The 21,611-nt window shown below is 38.7% G+C and overlaps 1 protein-coding gene across 1 annotated transcript in view; it reads right to left on the bottom strand.

The window, feature by feature from the left end:
- Positions 1 to 21,611, bottom strand: part of CDH20 (cadherin 20) — a 113,073-nt gene that overhangs the window by 32,127 nt on the left and 59,335 nt on the right. Inside the window, exon 2 of the mRNA XM_026034548.1 lies at positions 3,931 to 4,298. Coding sequence (XP_025890333.1) covers positions 3,931 to 4,173 — 243 coding nt within the window. The 5' untranslated portion in view covers positions 4,174 to 4,298. The remainder of the gene's footprint in view (positions 1 to 3,930; positions 4,299 to 21,611) is intronic.

Below are 21,611 nucleotides of genomic sequence, written 5' to 3' on the forward strand. Positions count from 1 at the left end.
AAATTACACCTCTGTCCACAGCCTTATTTGGAATGAATGCAGTTGTGTAGGAAGCAAACAAGGAATGAACATGGCACACTAGCAGGAATTCTGGAGTACAAAAGGATCTCTGTCTAACCGTGATGTGTTAAAGGCACTGGACCTCAACCAAGCTGAGGTACTAAGAAAGGCTAACAGCACTTTTGTAGCTTCTCTTTCTAGGCAAAGCAAAAAAGAGCACTGAAGATTTTATAATTCCAAAACATAATAAATCTCAAAGAATTTGTATCCAGAGAGACTGAAGCTCACATCACTGCAATGGCAAACCCAGTATGAGGATGTTGCAGGTTGGGGTGTACAATGGATTCGCTGCAAAGGTTTCTGCTGTACTGGAAAACAAATCCAGATTCAAGCTGGCTTTGTTTTATGGGTGAAGTAATAAATTGTGATTCTTTGTAGAATTTTCTTGTACTTTCCTTTCCCTAGTAATAGATGGACTATGGGAGGTATGAAGCAGATAACCCCAGAGAAATTAACAACACCAATTGGGTTGCTTCTTTCGAAGATGATAGGATGAAAGATTAAGAGGACTATTTCTGAATGACACATTTCATGGAAAGGGGCTCTTGGAAGAGCGTGATACTGCCAGCAGGCAGCTCACTGAAGGAGTCGTGCAGCTTCACTAACTGGGCTGTGACTGCGTCCTCCGCTTGCTCTCCTGTCTCTCCTAGGAGGTTGGACCTGCAGGGATTTTCTGAGGCTACGTGAGTCTGGTTGATCTGCAGTGATAGCTTGTAGAGAGTCTTCATTTTATTCACTCATTCAGCTGCTGTGGTTAAAATGCTCCCTTCCTTTGAACCAGAATTAGGGAGTCTTGGGCACTGTAAAGTGGGGAAGTGTCTCCAGTTCAAACACTAAAGAAGTTTTGGCCACATGATGGATATGAAAAACATCTGCTGCAGCAAATGTGGGAACTTTGATTTCCCTAGCGCGTCCTTTCAGCCAACAATGGTAATGCTAAGAAGGCTGAAGGCCAGCATTTACAGGACAAGGGAACCCTCTGAAGCTAAAATACTCTAAGTTAGAATCATGAGCACTGTATAAAAACAGAAATTGTACTGATTTCATTTCCTTTTCCTTCCCCTCTACAGAAGAGATGTTGTCCCATGCTCTAAGGTTATGCAGAAAAGTGAATTTTATGTTTCATAGCATTCTTGAAAATCTTGCTGTGCAAGCCTGGATGCCTGGTTCAAGGCAAATTTTGGGGGGGCTTTTTAGTAGTATGTGTCTGTCCTAAAGGAGCTGCTAAGGAAACTCCCTTTTCTTATGGGAAGTATTACTATAACTGGATCAATACTAGGTGCTCTTCTTCCTCTGGAACAGGATTCAAGAAAGCAGATGAATAAAAACAAGGCCTCGCTATCAGGATGGTTCAGGGTGTTGTGGATGCTGTCAGTCAGAAAGGCTCTACCCAGACGTGGGACCCAGGGCTGGTGCTAGGGCTGGGGCAGAAGGCTCAGAGGCTGCATTCCCACGTAGCTCTGCTCAGGAGGTTCCATTGCTATTTCTGAGTAAGCCTGAGGTGATGTGGGTTGGAAAATTTCTGGCCTGCCAGAACAATTAATTCAGCCCACAACCTATTCCCAGATGACCCCTTTACTAAGGATCCCTAAGACAGAGACAGCACGAACACAGCTTGGAAGAAGAAATTTCGGCTGTCTGATACTTTTTTTGAGAGGCACAGGACAAGGTGGGAAGCCTTGTTCTTGCATGGTAGCTGCCAGTGCTTTTATCACCCTACTTGGATGGCTGCTCTGCATCCCATTTGGGAATGGGAGAAGATGCACTCTTTGACCTTCAAAGATGCACTTTGGCAGAAGATTTCCCCAGTGTCTCATGTACGTGGAGCAGTGCAGAGTTAGCAGGTCCTCAGAGCAATCTAGCCATGTCAGCTCAGCACTGTGTGGGGCTAATTGGCACTGTTAACAGTGAGAGCTAATTAGCCCTTGCATTTCCCTGTGCTGACACAGCCATAACACATGTGCTCCTGGACATAGCTCTCTCAGCACAAACTGAGAGATCTAAGCAACTTGGGCCATGCTGTTGTGAACATGAATGCAGAGCATCTCTGCTTTTCATCTTTCAGCTGAGCGGAGTGAGCTGAAGAGCCCTGTTGACCACTCCAAGGTTTTGTGCTCCCAAAGACACAGCTAAGTACAAGCCAAAGATGAGCTGGTTTCTTGCAGCATTTGTTTTAGCTAAAATTCCGCTCACAGTGCAAGCTTGCAATCATTGCAGGTGAAATTGTGTACATGTAATAATATGTCTGGCCCTTGTGCCAAAGCTGGGAAATGCATGAAAATAAATACTAATTTCTTTAATCAATAGAGATATAAAGAGCTGAAATGAGCTGAAAAGAGCTAGGTGTAGAGATAAATCAAGACTAATGAGGTCTCATTTGATGGCAATCACTAGTAATGCCACTTCTGTGGGAGGAAAGAGGGAGTGCACATCTTGCTGTCAATAACACTGGGATAAATCAGGAAGAAGTCCTTTGAAGTCAATAGATTCATTTTGATTTATGCTAGTGTGACTAAGGGCTCAGTTTAGCTATATGGAGTTGTAGAGTGATAAATAAAAGTCCAAAAGGGGCTTCTGTATTTGTGATCCTTTTTGTCTGCAAATGGATGGTTTGGAAGGAAAGAGTAAGTCAGAGAGGCACAGTTTTCAATATGTCCCTAAAAAGAGCATTTCTAACTTGACCACGTAAAAAGGCAGTCTCAACTAAATAAATCAAGTCTGAATCTTTTTTTTTTTTCTGACATCCTTGCTTAATTTGCTATATATACCTCTGTGTAATCTGTAGTTATGGTTGTGGTGGATGGTCATCTAAATGAGTAAAACTTCAACTGTATCTTGCAAGCACCTAAACACACTGCCTCCCCGTTATTCATCCCCTTGGTGGACTGTTCAATTACAGTTGCAATTGGTATAGACTAGAAGTAAACCTCATGCTGCTCAGAGGTCTTTGACTAGCAGTGTCAATATGTTAAAATTTCCAGAATCTTTAATAAAATGTCATTATTTTAATAAAATATCACTATTTTCCCACTTTTATTAAAGACTCTGGAAAGTCGTCATATAAAGGACGGTTACTGAGGGATAAAAGGTAGACTGTGATGGCAGATATCACCAACCTGTTTTCCTATCAGCTTGTTCCTCAGGGAGGTACAGAAAAGTAAATGGAAATTGTATCGGGTAGCCCAGGTAAGCTTAGCAATTCATTTTACACTTATTTGTACTGGTGTGCGTATGTTCTTGGGGTGTAAGGGATCTGTGGATAGGACTCTGCATGCTGAATTTAATGAGCCATCCTTCAACCCTTCTAGATTTGGAGCAATTTCAAAGAATTAAACTGGGGTCAAACTGTGGTAAGTGAGAAGAAATTTTGACCTTTGAGTTTTACAGAAAATAAAAACTGAAATGTCAGTTTTCAAAAGATGGTGGTTATTTCATTTGATTGTGAACTTCAACTTTCAGCTGACTCGATCACAGACAGAAGCATGATCAGAAACTCTCCCTTTCTTTTCTAATCCTCCTATATCAATATAACCTTGCTTTGTCTTGACATTGTAGGAGTCTCTGGGAGGATCACTGAAGATTTTCTAATGCTATCCCAATTACAGCTGATGATTGTAACAGCAGATCTCTTTGAAACAGAAAAATATATTGACAGCGCTTGAAACAGAAATTCTTCCCAACTCAAGGTGACACTCGCCAAAAGCTCTTGGGAGCTGAAGTGAAATTAATGTGGATAGATTCCCTGCCAGAAAGAAGGTAGAGAAAAGGCAGTTAGAGATGCTTCCTGCATTTTGCCATAGTCTGTAGGTACACAGACACATGAACTCTGCTGGACCTCTCTCTCCTCTCCCCTGCTGCTGTGGTTCTTACCTTGCCGACATACAGCGGATCAGTCCCAGTATATTCCTCCAGAACAAAAAACTGGTTCCATACCCAGCTCCTCTTCATACGCTGGTGCTGCTTGTCTGACAGGTGATCTTCTTGCCTTTCAGAGAGGGGTCCAGCACTCTCCAACAGCACACTTGTAGTAAGGTCCATTAGTCCCCAAAAATACAAGGACACACCAAGTCCAAGCAAGTTCTTTGCATTGCTCATTCTACCTGCAGTCCACATCCGTTTACTAGGGCTGACTCAAAAGTCAAAACACAGTATCTTGGGTCTTTTGAGAAGAAAGACGGTCCAGTGAGCAGTCCTCTGAAATGGTTGATAGCAATCCTTGCTTTGAGATTGAGAGTCTCCTGTAAAGTTTAAAGGAAATTCATAATAGAAGATCTGCTTTTTCAAGGTAAAAGAGTTTTCTCAACAAGTAAATATGCTATAAACTATTTAATCATCTGTATAAAAACACAATAACAGGAGGCATATGGCCCGGAACTAGGAATACTATACTTTAGAAACTGCAGAATTGAAGCCTTAGATATAAGCACCATCAGGGTTTAGTCAATAAACAAGAGTTCTCTACTTTGCTAACTTAGCTGTAAAGTTGCTTTATGGTATTGATTGGCATGAGTTAAGTGCATACAGTTTAGAAATATTTATGACCAGAAGTCCTTGGAGAACATTAAATAACAGTTCACCTTGGAGATCTATAATAACTTTTAACTTTTTAGCAAGTGGTTTTCTCTTTCTGTTTGGAAACCATGCTATTGCCATTGCACATATGTGCATGCACACAGGTCCACATAGAGATATTATTATTGACCTATCTCAAACCTTAATTTTCATCTCTAACAGAAGCAAGAAATCTCTTCTTTTTTTAATTATTCTTTCTATCTCCACCTTGTTGCTTGAATTCAGATTTTGCACTCTGCTGCCTCATCTCTGAGGAGCTGATTGCTGCTGCAGATGTGACATTTCTAGAGTCTGAATGGTCAGTTAATCATTATATTATGCACAAAAGGTTACAAAATGCTGATAGTAACGTGCTATTGGGGATGTGTCCAAGCACTTCAAGCTAACATATTTTCCTCTGCAAGTTTAAAGATCTGCTTAGGCTGAGGAATGCTGACCTCTGTCAGAGTACACTCTCTCATCAGTCTAGGATCTTTTGTTGTCAAGAAGTCAGATTAGCTGGCCATTAGCTCAATGTCTTTCTAGGTTTAATGGGGTGGTACTGCACTCAAGTTCCTCTCTCAAAATACTCCATACATCCTCTAAGGGCCTAATATTTTTGCTGTTCTTTTTTAGGAACTAGCAAAAGCACATTGGGCTCTGAGGTTTGGGCAAGTAGTACAAACTTCATTTTACTGTAGTTCTGTGTGTCTTTAGGCTTACTTAGTTGTTTTATCTTGTGGAAATAAAGAGAAGAAGGAGATACCTCTCAAATATTCCTAACTGAAAGTCTTCAAAGATTTCAAAATCATAAAGAATATTTTGCATAGTTGCAAGGCATTGTTTTGAAGTGAGGACTGAGATGATGAAATGTTTTCAACAGCAAAGAAGAGAGTGTTTGAACACCCCCCATCATCTAAACCGGTATAACTTGAGGCCTGCACACACTTAAAATTCCACCAAAACAGCGACTTGGAATTTGACCCAAAACCAGCCAAAAGTTGACTGAAGTCTCGAAAAGGCAACTTAAGACTGGAATAAATTTCCATGAGGAGATTTAACTGAAAATAATGATTTTAGACTCAATTCTACACAAAATAATCTTTCCAAGTATAAAGCCCATGAGAAATACAATTCCAATGCGCTATTATTCTATTCAGTGGTGAAGTGTAGCAAACTACTGGACTGAAAAGTTTATAATCTAAAGCTCAATAAGTACAACAAAGAAAGGACAACTGTAAACATGGAACACTGTAAATCTTTTCTAACCAGAGCAATTTGCAGTACTGCTATTTGTTTAGATGTTGGCAACTTGCTGTGCTTTGCCTCATTGTCTGAGAAGCCAAAGATCAAGGATTCATGTCAGTACACAAGCCCGAAAGGACCACAATAATCTCTGTGTATCTATCTGCCACTCAATGAAGAATCTGGTAGCTCTGCGCGAGAGGCACACAACTTGCAAGTTTAGCTTGATAACTGTGGCTTAACTTGCACAATGCCTGAAAAGTTCAACAGCAGCATGCAGACCACTTGCTTGTCTCTGCACTGAAGAGTCTTTAGTTCGCAACAGCCCATACACACCTGTGCTTGGGAAAGGCTGATGAAGTCTACTTCACATCACAGATACATCTGCCTAGCTACTAGCACATTGTCAACAGCAAGTTTTTCTCATCAAAGTTAGGGGGACATTATTCACAGCCAACATCTTGCTGCCAAGTACAGGTGGAGAACCCATCATCACCCACCTCTGTGGTTTGTTGGAACCTGTCACCTTCTTCTCTGCCCTGTAACTTAGAGAGAACCAGCAGGCAGCCATCACCAAAGTCCTGTCTGAAGTTTTTACTTCAGGAAACTCCACTGACTATATGAAGTTATATTTTCATATATATGAAAAGGAAGTGCCAAAACATTATGAACCAATTCCTGTGGCAGTAAGCATTGTGTTGGTAGGTGAGCTCCCAAGCCATGGACTAGTGATGCTGGTTGCCTCTTGCAATTAAGTTCAGCCAATATGGGTGAATTGCTCTCAACCAAAGTAATACCAAATTACGGTTAGATAGTCTTGTAACATTGTGCCTGTAATAAGAAAAGAGCGAAAGGGGTCTGCTCATCAGAATCCTTTTCCTTCGCATGTGTAACTATATTAGCAGAAAACAATGAAAGCAGAAGAAGGTCAAGAGTACAGGCATATATGCTTCAGGCTCTCTCTGATAATAGCCTTTGTCATTTGAATGTCACTTTGCATCATGCTGTGGTTCCCTGAGGAACCTTGCTTGAAAACAGAGTGTTCAACAAGAGAAACATTCTTCAGAGCATTTCCTTTCCTCAGTGAAATCTCTTTTTAGAGTAGTGACTCTGAAATCATTAAGAAACTTGCCATTAAATAAAATCTTACTCCTTCCCTGGGTAACAGTAGCATGTTTCTCCATTTAATGTCAGTGACAGGACCATATATTTTTGTAGCCACAGTAGAAAGCACTAGCACTAAAGAGGTATATATTTTTTTTCTTTTTCCTTTTTTTTTTTTTTTTTTTGGTGCTAAAGGTGTATTTAACAGCATCTGGAGCTGCAAGGAGGCTATTTGTCAAATAAGGCATTGCTCAGCAGTGTAGAAGACTATCTTGTATATGCAGGGTTTGAATTGTGCAGTTGCACAAGTGACAGGTAAGGTGCAGATCAGGTCACTGCTGAAAAGGTCTTTCAGAGGACTTGGCCAGATGGTTACTTCATCAGTAGCGTGTGATGGATAACTATGAGGTCACTTGGACTGGGGACATAAAATTTGGCTAGAACGATGGCAGTATGGTTTGAGTGTGCTAGCCTGGTGGAGTCTCTAGCTTTAAGCAGACCTCAGTGTGTTTTTTGCATTAGATGGATGATGCTGACTTAAATGCAGAGCCTGTCATCCTGCCTCAGACTGAGTAGCTCCTTGCAGTGAGATCAGGGAGACAAGTCATAGATGAAGGCACTTGTGGGCATGACTGAGTGAGGCAGAACTGAACCTTAGATGTTCTCCTAATGCCAGTTGTTTCTTCAGTCTCTCCAAAGCAAGTTCTCAACAGCCTTGGACATCTGCAGAGGTGGAATTGGGGTGCCTCTGCTTGTCATATGAAATGCAATAAAGAAAATTGTGTTTCATGGCTCAGCATGAAGATATGCCAAGGATTTGAAAGCAGGAGAGGTGGAGAAATCGTTTCCTTTGCTTACACAAATAACCAGTTAACTCCAAAGTGACTGTCTGTGTGGCCACAATGAGTGGGAGTTTTGCACAGGATGCTTTATTTCTCAAGAACAATTTAAACATATGTTTCAAAACCCATTTTTTCACCCAGAGTTGACTACTCCATTGTAATAGGCTTAGCTGCATCTGTGCAGTTTAGATCTCTGACCCAAATTGAACTTCTTTTTTTTTTTGCCCCAGCTTTTGTGATGAATATTTGATTGCCAGTTCAGTTGTTTAAATTATTTTCTTTTCCTACTCTTGCCTTCCAGACATTGCTGAAAACATTTTTGCTTCTTATCTCTCAGCAATTACAAATATGGCTTTTGACTCTTGGCAACTGATGGTCTACACACAAAACAAAGGAACTTTCTAATTGTTCTACACAAAAGAGTCACAATAATGCACTCTCTAGCAATTCAAATAAAATTTGGCCTTTTATTCCATATTTTGAAATTAAATAGGCATGTAAATGTAAGCTACTGTTAATGCTCCATTTTGAAAGACCCACTCCTCAATCCTGCATTTGCACTGTAATTAAACTTTTCTTAATTGAATAGCTATTTCTGGGAAAAAGATGAAAAGGAAAAAGAAATATTTGACAGAACCAACTTCTAACATTTCTTACATGTGACCCATTTATCATGTTAATCCTGAAGAGCACATCACTTCCAAAGAAAATACAAAAACATTAATAGCTTGGATGACCATATAGACATCTGTAGTGTTCCACTGGGATTGAATGTATTGCACTAAATACATATTAACATGGACACCAAGGATTTTTTAGTCAAAAAAATAAAACTTATTATTGTATTTTTTTGTGGATGAAGTTGTCCCCATGAAAATCACTATACAATCTGCATTTATAAAAATAATCATATGCTTAAAACTTTTAGGCCTGCTCTTTCCAACACATATTGGGATCTATAGGGATACCAGGACTCATGTGTAATGCCACAGACTTTATTGGCTTCCCTGAAGGCACGTCAGCTGACCTGAGGTTATTCATTCGCAGGAAAGAGATCACACTGGAAAAGTGGGGCAATCAGTTTTAAACTCTCTTCTCCTCTGTTTCCATAAGTAAATATGCAATTACACGTGACATTTTAAATATATTTTTAAGTATGTAAGTAAATTTTTCTTAGCAGTATATACACTGCACCAAGAATCCTTTAATGGAAAAAGATTTCTGTGTTTGATAACCTCTTCCCCCATTATTCTGCTGAAAGAAACAAAACAACTCAGTAATGAACACAGTGGGAAGAAATTAAAGTTGAGAGAGAAGAATTTCCAAGTGAGCTGTTTACTTTGTTCTTTGAATTTCTTGAATTTTAAACGGAAGGTGGGGATGTAACTTCGGCTTCCTTCCTTCCTTCCTTCCTTCCTTCCTTCCTTCCTTCCTTCCTTCCTTCCTTCCTTCCTTCCTTCCTTCCTTCCTTCCTTCCTTCCTTCCTTNCCTTCCTTCCTTCCTTCCTTCCTTCCTTCCTTCCTTCCTTCCTTCCTTCCTTCCTTCCTTCCTTCCTTCCTTCCTTCCTTCCTTCCTTCCTCTCCTCATTAAATGTATTATTCTTTTCTATTTTCATAAATTACTTCTTAGGCTTCATGGATCCTTAGCTGTTCACAGCTCTGCTGTAAAAAGCTCGTGCATCAACCCCACAGGAGCAAAAGCTGGTAATAAACCCTGAGCTGTATCTTGTACTAGGCAGACCATCTGCAAAGGTGCCCAGGACCAGCTTCCAAACCCATTACTCTCCACTAAGCCAGGATGTAAAATCTCTTGGCTATTTATGGAAGCCGAGTTTCAGTTTGCTGTATCTAAGTAAGTTAGGCACCTTCAAGCAGGCTGCCTTATTATGGTCCTAAGTGACTCTGTGCTGCTTCCAGAACTGTGTTTGTTCATCCTCTGGTCCAGGCTTGTCCCCCTGTTGTGGGTTATTATTGCCTGCTATTACTGTTACAGGGCCAGTTTAAATTAAAAATAATAATCTGGAGGCATTTGTTATTGTTCTTGAAAATAGACTGGGCCTGAGCATATATTTTTATTTTTACTTTTTCTTTTTTATTGAGCTCTTCATAAATACAATGAAACTTGACAACGTACCATATGGTGCATAAACATTAACTCACAATACAATCCATTGTCATGAAATTACATTCACAGAGCAGTCAACAATCTCTCCTGGGACACATAACTGAACTCATTTTACTCGAGATCTGAAGTCCTTCAAAGCCATGGAGTGCCTGCAGAGTGAAAAGTCCCACAGAACGACAGAGGGAGTCCCATCATATAAATCCCAGCACAACAGTTACAGACCCATAAACAGATCAAAAAGAATGGAACATACGTACAATCACAAAGTAAACATTTCCAGATATAATGATGCTGATAGCTTATATCATCAGAGGACCTGATCTCTAGCTTTTACTCAGTATGAGGTAATGTAAATATGACAGTAAAAAAGCAGGAGGAATGGAAGAAAGGGTTTCAAAAGCTCCACGCTGGTCTAACCAACTCTGAAGAAGTCAGCCTCAATGGGAACTAAGTTAGGCATTGCAAATGCAATGGAAAATCAAAATAAATGCAAAATTAAACAACTTCTAAGCAATCAAGGATGTGCTAAACTACGTAACACATGAAAATCTTACTAATTAAAGTTTTACTACAAGGGAAAAAAATGCTTTTAGTTCCCACAGTCTGGACTGCTTTTGTCACCCTGTCAAGAAAAACCTCCAAAAGTGACTCTAAATTGTTTATGTAAACTCTGCCAGCCTCTCAAGCAGGCTTTTTCTTTTTTTAAACACTCCTTTTGCTCCCCTAAAACATGGCCTCTCATTCTTGTCTTTCAAATGAAACAGGAACTTTAACTCAGACCTGCTCCAAGCAATTTAGGTTAAACTGTAGTTTCCTGCCAAAGAATGAGAGGTCTAGGTGAGAGCGATGGAATTTCCTATGTTATCAAAACAGAAGAAGGAAAAGAATAGGTCAGATGTGGGGTAAAGAATCGGTGCTTTTTAGAGACCCAGGGTTTCTGTCAAGGGGATGAAAAAGTTGGAAGGCAATGCTGGGTTAGTCTGCCATCACTTAGTAAAAACTGCAGTGCCTGCTTTAATTCAATAATCACAGAGAGCAGCCAGGATTTAGCCTAGGGATAAGGTCTGGTAACCTGACAAGTGAAGCACTTCTGCCCAGAACAGAACTTAGTTGCAAGTGTTATATCTGCCTTTTGGAAAAATTTACTACCTCCATTTCCTCTCTCTCTCTCTCTCTCTCTCTCTCTCTTTTTTTTTTTTTTTCTCATTTACTACCTTCTGCCCATGTCCCTCTTACCTTCCAGCTCCTGAGGAGATGCCCTGACAAATCCGACACTCACTAGTAATGGGATAAAATCAGACCCTGCTGCACAACTAGAGCGCATTTTGAACCTGAGATGTCCCAGAATGTGATGCATTGTGGTTATGGTAACAATTCATCTTCTCTAGCTGCTAACAATTGCATTTTGGTTGTGGTAGTCCTGAGAATATGACAGATTTCACAAAGCAAACTAACACAGACTCTCTCTTGTCTCATAGCTGCTGAATGGATGAGCAAGCTCTGTATTACCCTCGAAGTGACAAAGATTGAAACAGTGTTGTCCTTACAGAATAGCTTATCTGGGAACAAATAGGAGAAGCAGCTGCCTGGCTAGAGTAGATAGAGGGATTTCTTCATTTTTTTTCCATGTATAAAGAATAAAAGGTAAGGTAAGGGCCTATGTCAAGTTATTGGTGAAGAAAACTTTCTAGTTTAATTATGAGTGTGATCCTGGTTACCTTAGTATTTCATTTTAGTAGCATTTTGACCTATTAAAAATGGACCCCTAAAAATTCAAACTCAAAAGTAGGTGGTGAAGACCGAGAATAAGTAATGTATTATTCCAGCTAGAAAACAGTACTAGCAATCTATCAAAGTAAAAGCATGCAGCCACTGTTACTTTTCTTTTAACTTAAAATAATCTCTGTATTCATAGGGAAATCATGACCTCTGAGCTTCAAGATAGCTGCAGGTGCTGCTAGTGTTGAAAATCTTTCCTCTATTCCTGGACTTGACAATAATGAAACTGTCCAACACTAACATCTGTATCTTGTTTTGACCTTACTGTTTCTCTCACCTGAGCATGAAGACATGTTACTACCCAGCAGGATGAACATTTTCAAGACAACTTCAAGCTGCTGTCTATAAAATCAAACCAGTGAAAGAAATAGAAGTCTTACAATTCGTACCAGTATCTGAACTGCTGCCTACCTTGTTCTTATCTCCCAGCTTCAAAGTGCTTCTAGGAATACGGAATATGGGTGTTTGGCCTTCACAAGACCCTTTCAAGCTAAAAGAACAAAGCATTAAGGAATAAAGACATGCTGACCTCATTTGTCCTAGAACTGAACTAATATGGGCAGAATAATGTTCCTAAAGCCTGAAAAACAACCTCAGATGTTTTGCATACCAACTTCTAGATTTTGGTCTTCAAACCCAATTGTTGCTGTCTCCACAGTAGGGTATGTAAGGTGTTATCTAATTGGGCTCTGTAAGTGTGGCATGCACTAATAATAGCCCTAAAAGACAGGATTCCATTATCTATTTTCCTTGTTCTTCATTCTCCATTGCTGGGTCAAGTTCCAAGCTTTCCCTCCCTCCAATGCCCTCTCATTTCAGAATATCTCCATCTATCTTAATAGTGACTATGTAGTGTAGTAGTAGTAACTTTTAAATAAAAACATTAAAGAAAGAGGTATCATAAAATTACCTTCCTTGTATTATCTACTATGAGCTAATTAGTTGCTGTCCTGTTTTCTCAGAGGAGGATCTTTTGCCTCTAGCTTTAGTCTGGTTTCCCAAGGAAATGAGCTTATGAAATCATCTCATCTGCCATAACATCAATATTTCTGAATGATCAGCAGTTTCAAAAAGTTGTGAAAGAAAGATGTAGGTCCCAAGGATTATTACATTTCTATCTATTTCCTGGAAATTTGTGGGTACAGTAGGGAAAAGAAATCCGAATTAATATCCCCATTGAGGAAAGGATTTCTATAGAAATTACTTTTGTCAAGGGATCATCCTTCATGCAGTTCCAGATTAGTAACTGCCCTGAGGTGGAAGAAGCTGGTATCTCAGCTGGAGGAGCTGGAGGGAGCTGCAATTATTTTGTTATTTTGAAGAGTTTGAATTATTTTGAAGAGTTTCCAGGTAAAGATAGAAACCCCCAAGAAAACAGGCTTTGTAGTTCTACTGCTCTTGGCTTGTTCCTTGTAAGCTTTAGAAGAAAATATAATTTGTATATAAATTAAGATAATACTCTTGACCATCTTGAAACACTAAAGCCTTGGATTGTATGCCTTGCCATCTGGAATTGAGAGCGTAGGCCTACACACTTAAATTTCAGTTTCTAAGGTCTGGCCCTGCTGAAAGCTGTTTAAGAGGTCACATACTGCAACTCTGAGTATGGACCTCATACTCTGAGGTATAGGCAGAGCTACCACTCATTGTTATTTACTGATGGTCGCTAGCACTTCAGCTTGGGTCTCTTTAATACCTAGGCACACATCCTCACTTTCCTAAGGTGGGGGAAATCAACTGAATGGGCAATTAATGATCTTGATCACAGCACATCAATATAGGAGACCCTGTTGACAGCAACTGTGTGGGGCATCGAGGTCATCACGGTCCATCCTCTCTTACTGTGAGCAGTCACTTCCATTAACCCCTTGGGTAGTTTCAAAATCCTATCCTAATTCTCAATCTCTCAGATTGCAAATATGTAGCCAAAAGAGAACCAAAAAAATGCAGGAGGGCTTAAAGAAAATCAAAACTAAAACACACTGAAGAAGTATCTTTAAGATTCACAGAAATTAAACTGCAGCTTTTCTGTTACTCCACCTGGGTATACATTGCAGCAAAAATAGAATATAAAAATTCTATAAATATAAAAGAATATAAAAATTCTTTTATACCCACTAAATACATTGTTTATTACCTGTAAATTTTTATTTTTATGAGCAATATCTAAGTATTATACTTTTTGAAGACATCAGAATTGCCCTATCAAATCATATCTTTGCTTCTTTTGTTAAGATTATTGCCTTTAGAAATTGCCAGTAACTGATATTGTGAAAAGTTAAACTCTCTCAGTATGCTTTGGAGGTGATAGTTCACAAGTGAAGGAAATTCTGACAAAAGAAACTTGGCATCAGAATAGCTATGATTAATAGCAGCTAAGAGGATTATACCAAGAAGCTGGAAAGATAGTACCTCCCAAGTAGACACAGAGTGGACTTCTGCCCTCACACAAGTGGAATCAGAGGAGGTGTTAGGAAAGGAGAAAAGTGGTATTTTCCTTAGCTACTGAGGGAAGAGTTGCTAAGAAAATGTATGAGACTTGAAAGATAAACGCATGCAAATTCAAATAATTTGCCTGAGAGGAAACTCAGGGAAACTTTGCTTCCAGGTAAGGCTGAAACATCCAGTCTTGCAGTTTTGTTTCTTTCTCTTTGTGGGAGAAATCTGATTAACTATATTTTGTGTTTGAAGTTTCAGCCCTGGGAAGGAGGAGAAGTGGAAAATAGAGAACAATAGCAGTAAGAGCCAGTGCTCAATGCTGAAGTCAATATTACGATGCTGTTTGCTACACCATCTTCAGTTAATAATAATGAAAAAGAAGACCGTACTAATAGTGTTGTGAGATGATGGAAATGATGAGAATAATTCTTGATGACCCTTGCAATCAGTTTATTTACTGAAGCATGAAATTTGATTTCTTTCTTTTTACTGAAAAATCATTCTGTCTTTTTAAAAAATCTAATAGTATATAAATATCACCTTCAACTTCTTCCAAATTTCCCTGCCATTTACTCCATCTTTCCTTTTTAAATTTGAGGGCAGTGTGAAGAAAAAGTATAGATCCATTTTTACTCTATCAGCTCAGTTCGATCTCAGATGAAAGCCTGATCTAGTGCCCAGTGAAAATCAATGGTATATTTTAGATATTACGTTCCATCTGTTTTTTCAAACTGCCTAGCCTACATTTTGCAATCTCTTGCCAAATCAATCAGGCCAGATAGAATTTACCCTTGGGTGCTTTAGAAACCAGCTAAAGCAATAGCCAAACCGTTAGTGATTATCTTCAAGAGCTAGTAGAAGATGAGTGAGTTCCTAGAGGACTTGAGGAAGAAAAGCATTTTACCTTTACCTAAAGGAAGGGAGGAAGAAGATCTAATGAATTATAGAGCCATCAGCCTAGCTTCAATGCCGGGAAAGTTACAGGAACAAACAACCAATTTGTCAGTATCTAGAGGATAATGAGGTGCTAAGAAATAGCCAACATGGGTTTGTAAAGAACATATCACATCCAACCAGCTTGATTTTCCTTTTTTTTTTTTTTTTTTTTTTTTTTTTTTTTGGGTAGTATAATTCGCTGAAAAGGTACAAGATGAAAAATAAAAAAAAATCTTGACTTTCTTAAGCTATTTCACACAGTTCCACAAGTCATCCTGAAGGACAAGACACAAGACAGTCCAGATGAAAAGACAGTAGGGACAGTAGGACAGTAGGATAGGCTGGAAATCAACTCAAAGAATGGTTGTCAATAGCTCACTGTCAAGCTGGGAGTCTGTATCAAGTGACATCCTGCAGGGTTTTGCTTTGTACCCAGTTACTATTCAATATTTTCACTAACAGCTTGGATGATGCAGTACAGTTATAAAATGTGAGGATGACATCAGGCTGGGAGATGTTTCAAGCACTCGGGTTAGAATTCAAAATGATCTTGATAAATTGGAGAAATGGTAGGAAATCAATACAGGAAAATTCAATAAGAACAAGTGGAAAGCACAAGCCTTAGAATGGCAAAATCAAATGCCCACATATACAGAAAGCAAATAATGACTTAAGAAACAGTTTTGTAGGAAAGAAGCTGACCACAGACCATAGCAGCCGGGATCTTGATATTGCTACAAAGCAGGAAAAAGCCATTTGGGGCTGTATCAATAGAATGAGGTGCATAGCATATATATGAAACACTTCTCCTGACTGGTGTTCTCAGCTCAGAGGTGGCACAGCACATCTTAAAGAAGACATGGGCAAACTCTCACCCTACTGTCAGGAAGAGAACAACATGTTTTAACAGGAGTGTGGAAAAATATGACTCTTGAAGAATATTTTAAAACATATATTTGCTGAGTCTAGAAAAAGAAGATTTCGTGGAAAACATAAAAGCAGACTTTTAAAAAGTGCAATAGGCACTAACAGGTATAATAAGAAGAATGATGATCTCCTTTTTCTCCTTAGTTCCCAGGGACTGGTGAAGAAGCAATAAGCCTAATCTGAAGCAAGAGGAGTTTATTTTACAAGGAAATCAAACCTCCGAGTATAATGTGGTTAAGTATTGGAACAGATGGGTGATAGAAACAGTGAAATCTCCATTTTTATAGCTTTGTAGAAAAAGCTAGAAAGTAATCTATCAGGAATTGTTTAGGTAACCTTTGATCCTGTCTCAGTAGGAACAAAAGACAGAAGGAATTTAGAGAAGTTCTACATTTCTGTGGCTCTCAAATAACTAAAAAATCACATGTAACAACGTAAAGCACAAAATTTGAGTGCACACTTAATTTAGTCTTCTCTATCTTTTCCTTGGGTCTTTCCACCCATTGCTGTCTTCTTCTATTAGGTTGAATCCACAAGTGGTGTGAGTTGCCTCTGCTATGTAAGTACTCAAATAAACAATTGATGTTAGCAAAAGGATAAGAGAAATCTCACCTGATATAGGTAATACTCATTGGCATATGTGCAGGTACCAAATGAACCCTAGGATTATCATTGCTTCTTATAACTAGGAAAAAGAAAAAAAAGAAAAAAGAAAACCCCCAAACCTCATGCTTTACTTAACTATCTTAACAGATTGGTCTTTCTAGGTAGGGGGAAGCAACAAAAAGTGCTTGACTGGTTGCTGTAAATTGGGGATAACTGGGAATGGTGGACTCACTACAGCTGGTTCTGATTGCCTCCAAAAATCCCCATTTTTATAATAGCAATAATTTCACAAGAGGCAAATCAGGTATGGAGCCTTCTGTGCTTAAATGGCATTCTTTAAGACTATCCCTTCATCTAGGAAGTTGTACCTTGATCCTAGCGCAACAGTTTTTGCAGTGCTGATTATACAGTAATCTGTCTAGCCATGCTAAAATGTCACCTTACTCCACAAAATTACCATCTCTTCTGAAAGAATGTTGTGCTGATTCACAAAGGGCTTTTACTTCTGCATTTGTTAACTGATACTTTACTAAAATCTAAGTAAAGAAAATACTTTCTTACTGTGATGGTGGTTGAAAACCAGGATGCCCAGAGAGGGTGTGGAGTTTCCATCCTTGGAGATACTCAAAACTTGACTGGACGTGGTCCTGGGCAACCTGCTCTGGTCAGCCCTACTTGAGCAGAGTTGTTGGACTAGGTGATCTCTAGAAGTCCCTTGCAACCCAAACAATTCTGTGATTACCCTTCAGTCTCCTATATAAGCACATAAAGTTTATTCCCCCTAACTTCCACAATGATACCTGTCTTGGAGTATACATGCACACTCTATTTATCCATATTACATAACCCCTCCTAATAAGCATAGCCTATTGTCAGTTAAACAAACTTAGCCCAGGTGACTTAACCATATTTTTCTTTACAATATCATGAGGCACAGCATGGAATTCCTCTTTTCATTAGTTAGTCAAATTATAAGAGATCCAGGCTATTTCTGCTGTTTAAAAATGTATTGCAACTTAACTGTAATAGTAAAAGTACTCATTATCATTGCTATTAACTCACTTTTCTATTTATCTAAATCCATTTGCAGCTTGTACTGATTCTCTTTACTATTTTGCCCTGTGTAGTTTTATAATAATATTTTACATTACTGCATTTAATCTTGGATGTACCATGTTTCAATGCCAAATGAAGTGTTGCTATGAGTTTAAAACTGAATTTCTCAAAAAGCCCCTGGCCTATTCCCTAGATTTGTACAGATTTTGCACAGGGCAAATGCCTGCTTGCTTTGCTCATTCCAATCAGCTTCAGTAGGAATATTGAGGTGAATAGGCCCAAGCAGATATGACCTGCAATTTTACAGAGGTACATAAAAGAATTACAATACCTAACTATACATTTTGTAGGTGCAACATAGCTTTGGCATTCAGATGACAGATGTTTATGCCTATCATATCATTTGTGCCCATTAACCTATTAATTGATTCATTAGTAACAAAGAATAACTGCAGGCAAAGAATAGATTTGGAGGAGTTAAAAATGTATTCGGATACTATTTATATTACTTTGACATTCTTTGGGATAGAAGTGAATATAAACTCGTAGTACTACCTGTCAAAAGCTTTCATCTACTTTTCTCCATCCACCAAAATATCTTCCCTTCTTGAAATAATTTGCTTGCCAATCAAAGGATAATAAACAAAATACAGCTGTTTTTTTTTTAAATGATTTCCATATCCATAATATTAGGAGTTTAGGCTTCTTAATCAATATTTCGCTCACTTGAAATATAGCAATATAATGTAATTCAATAATTCACTATCATATGATATAATACACTATAATATGATACATACAGAAAGTACAGAGTCCATTTTGTCTAGAAGATATGAAATGTATGAATGTACATGATTTGATAATACAGGAAAAATCCAAAAGACATAGCTCATATCCATATAGGCTTGGGTAGCCCTGATGCAGGGTGATTGTAAGCCACCTGCTAGTCAAAGAGTATGAGAAAAGGTGAGGAAATGATCAGGTCTTATTAAAGACAGTTATTGCTAACGTGTAGATAAATACTGAACAACATGAATGTGACTGACTCAGGAAACCCCAGCGAACCACTGCATTTTCGGGAGGATTTAAATGAGGGAAGTGGTTACATCTTGCTAAAGTAGTATAGGAAGTCTTGCAGACATAGGGAGTGACACAGAGATGTGATGGACTGGCTATCCCCAATCTGCACAAGAGAGGCTCAAGCACCAAAGGGCCAAGGCTGGTACAAGACCTTTAGCTTATCCTGTCTTATCCAGTGCACAGAGACGTGGGAGCCCAGGTTTCTGAGAGGTGCCTACAAGAGGCCATGAGCAATCAGCGGGTGCTCAGGTCACTCTGTTCTCCAAATGTTTTGACATGGAGATGAAAGACTCTTGAGACCTCCGGTTCTAAACTGACCTTGGCAGAAGTTGGCACCCTGAGGATTCATATATATACATTCACATGGAGGGGCATCTTCTTCACCAAGAGCCATCTCAGGAGGCTTTTGATAGACCTCTCTCTGGGGCTTTTGCAAAAAAATGTGGGAGTTTTCCTCTAATGATAATCCATGTACACCATAATGTCAGCAGGTGGACACTGTAGCAGTAGTTCATTTTTCTATGAAGAACTGAGTAAGTTAGAAATATGTGAAAAGTGAACTGTAAAGAAATATGTCAAGGACAATAAAACTTTTGATTTCTGGTTCAACATTCATTCAATATTTCAAGGACAGCTGTAGTGTCTGTCCAATATTATTAATTTGCATAACTGAGCTTCGATTACTGAATTCTTCTTTCTCTTCAAAGAAAAGACACATTTTGTTATATATGCCCCGTTTTGTTTTCCCACAAGGCACATTTCAAAACAACATGTGCCGTTCCTGATGCAATACCATATCAATTTGATTATACTGTACATAATAAGATATGCCCTAAGATAAAGCACTACACAGATATTTGTTTAGAAGGACACCTTTGATGTTACGTGAACTAAAGAAATCTTTAAATTCTACAGAAATGAAAGAGAAATTCTGTCATTGCAATCAATCTTGATCCATTGTAGAAGTCATTGCTCTGTACAAGTGTCTTTCTAATCTACTTCCAAATACACGCAACCAACCAAGCAGGCAGGACACCCGGATTAGTTCTTTGAACGGGATTTTTTTGAAAGCACAAATAGAAATGTATGTGCTTAATGTCTATTTTAAAAATCAACTTTTCAATTTGAAGAGTTTACAATTTGTTTAAGAATTACATGCCCATGTCACTGTCACTCCTAAGTAATGCAAGGGTTTAAAATTAGAGCTACATTGAACAGGCTTTCAAGAACAAAGAGTGGAATTATTCCTCAGGCTTTTATATGGACATTGATGACTGCAACGGACAGCTACTTAATATTTCTAAAGAACTATTTCAGACAGCTTGTCCAGATCTTAGAGAACACAGCAGACTCATTTGCTTCTTACCAATATAAAAACATAATGCTTTCTAAATCTTCTCTGTTTTTGAGCAATCCACTGTATTCAACAAGAAGCAATACAGAAAATATCATTCATGCCACAGGAAAAAAACAACCAGGCAAATGTACAGCAGTGTTACAACTTACCCTTCTTTTCTTGTAAAGATGTTGCTGTTTTTGCATTTCTCTCTCTGTGCTTCTGTCATTTGCTACGGCAGCTTATTGTATGTACTGCCTCTCTCCTGTGCCCTTCTGGGCAGCATGTACAACAGACACCTCAGCAGCTCTGCCCTCTTTTCAACACAACCAGCTCTAAAGAAGAAGTTTCGTTTCTGTCATAGTATGCAGCAACTTTCAGGGAAAAAGACATCACCACAAACCAATCAGAATAGTCTTTCTTTGAAGATCTAGCCCCCCTCTCAACTGAGGCACTATTCTGTGAATGAGTCCAGTAATCTATGAGGTGAGGCATACAGAGGCCATTCATGAGAGAGGATGCTGAGGGAGCATAAGCTACATGGGTGGATGATGGGAACAATAGCCAACATTTCATGTTGAGGTGGCTGGGAATGAATAATGCATGTGTTGGGGAAACAGTTGCCCCATTCTGGCATGGAGAGGTTGGAAAGGGTGGGTGTAGGAGTTTTCTTCCTGATCAAGTTAGCATTTCCAATTAAAATCATCATATACATACAGCCAGAAGAGACCACCTGACGCTAAAACTAAGTGCAAATATCCTAAGGGCAACCAATTTCCATTATATGGTCTGATAAAGAAAGCAGCTCAGACGATACAAAAATATTATTTTGTGCTTTCAGGCAGGCAGGCAGGCAGACACATACATAAATGAAACCAAAGGACCAAGAAAAATGTTAGCAGGCTACATGTTCTTTTGATCTGATATTGTTTAGATATGCCATAAATGAATGCTTCATCACAGCTGAACCACCCTTTCAAATTATTGTTAATTAAGTAATAATCCCTGAGAAATCTGTCATTACCAACAGTTAGGAACTGGTTTATTATGTTTGCCCCAGGCTATTAATGCTCAAACACAATGCCCACTAATTGCAATAAGAACTAATTTTACTAGAATTCCACATTCATTTTCTAAATATCTGACTGCATATTTCTTTTTTGTTTTTAAACTTTGCTTTTTAACTTGTATATCTAGAACACTGGTCATTTAGAAAAACTATTGTCTAACATTCCCTCACAGAAATCATCATTAGCACAAAGGAAGCAGATTTTTGTTAGCTTTGTACATGATTAATTTTTGTTGCAGACAACAGCAAGAGAGGTTATAATCCCTATAAACAATGCATCAACTCTAAACCCAGTGAAGCCAACAAAAGCATTTTAATCAATGCAATGAGCTTTGGATCAGTCTTAATATTTCCTTTAAATGCAAGTTCTTGTTATTTTCTAAGTTCACGCTACAGCTTTTCTTCTGCAACATACGTTATTAAAGTAATGAGAAATCATTTCTGGGATGTCAGTGAC

The sequence above is a fragment of the Nothoprocta perdicaria genome, unplaced genomic scaffold (genome assembly GCF_003342845.1).
Source record: "Nothoprocta perdicaria isolate Ctin4 unplaced genomic scaffold, notPer1 scaffold_147, whole genome shotgun sequence".
Taxonomy (NCBI): Eukaryota; Metazoa; Chordata; class Aves; order Tinamiformes; family Tinamidae; genus Nothoprocta; species Nothoprocta perdicaria.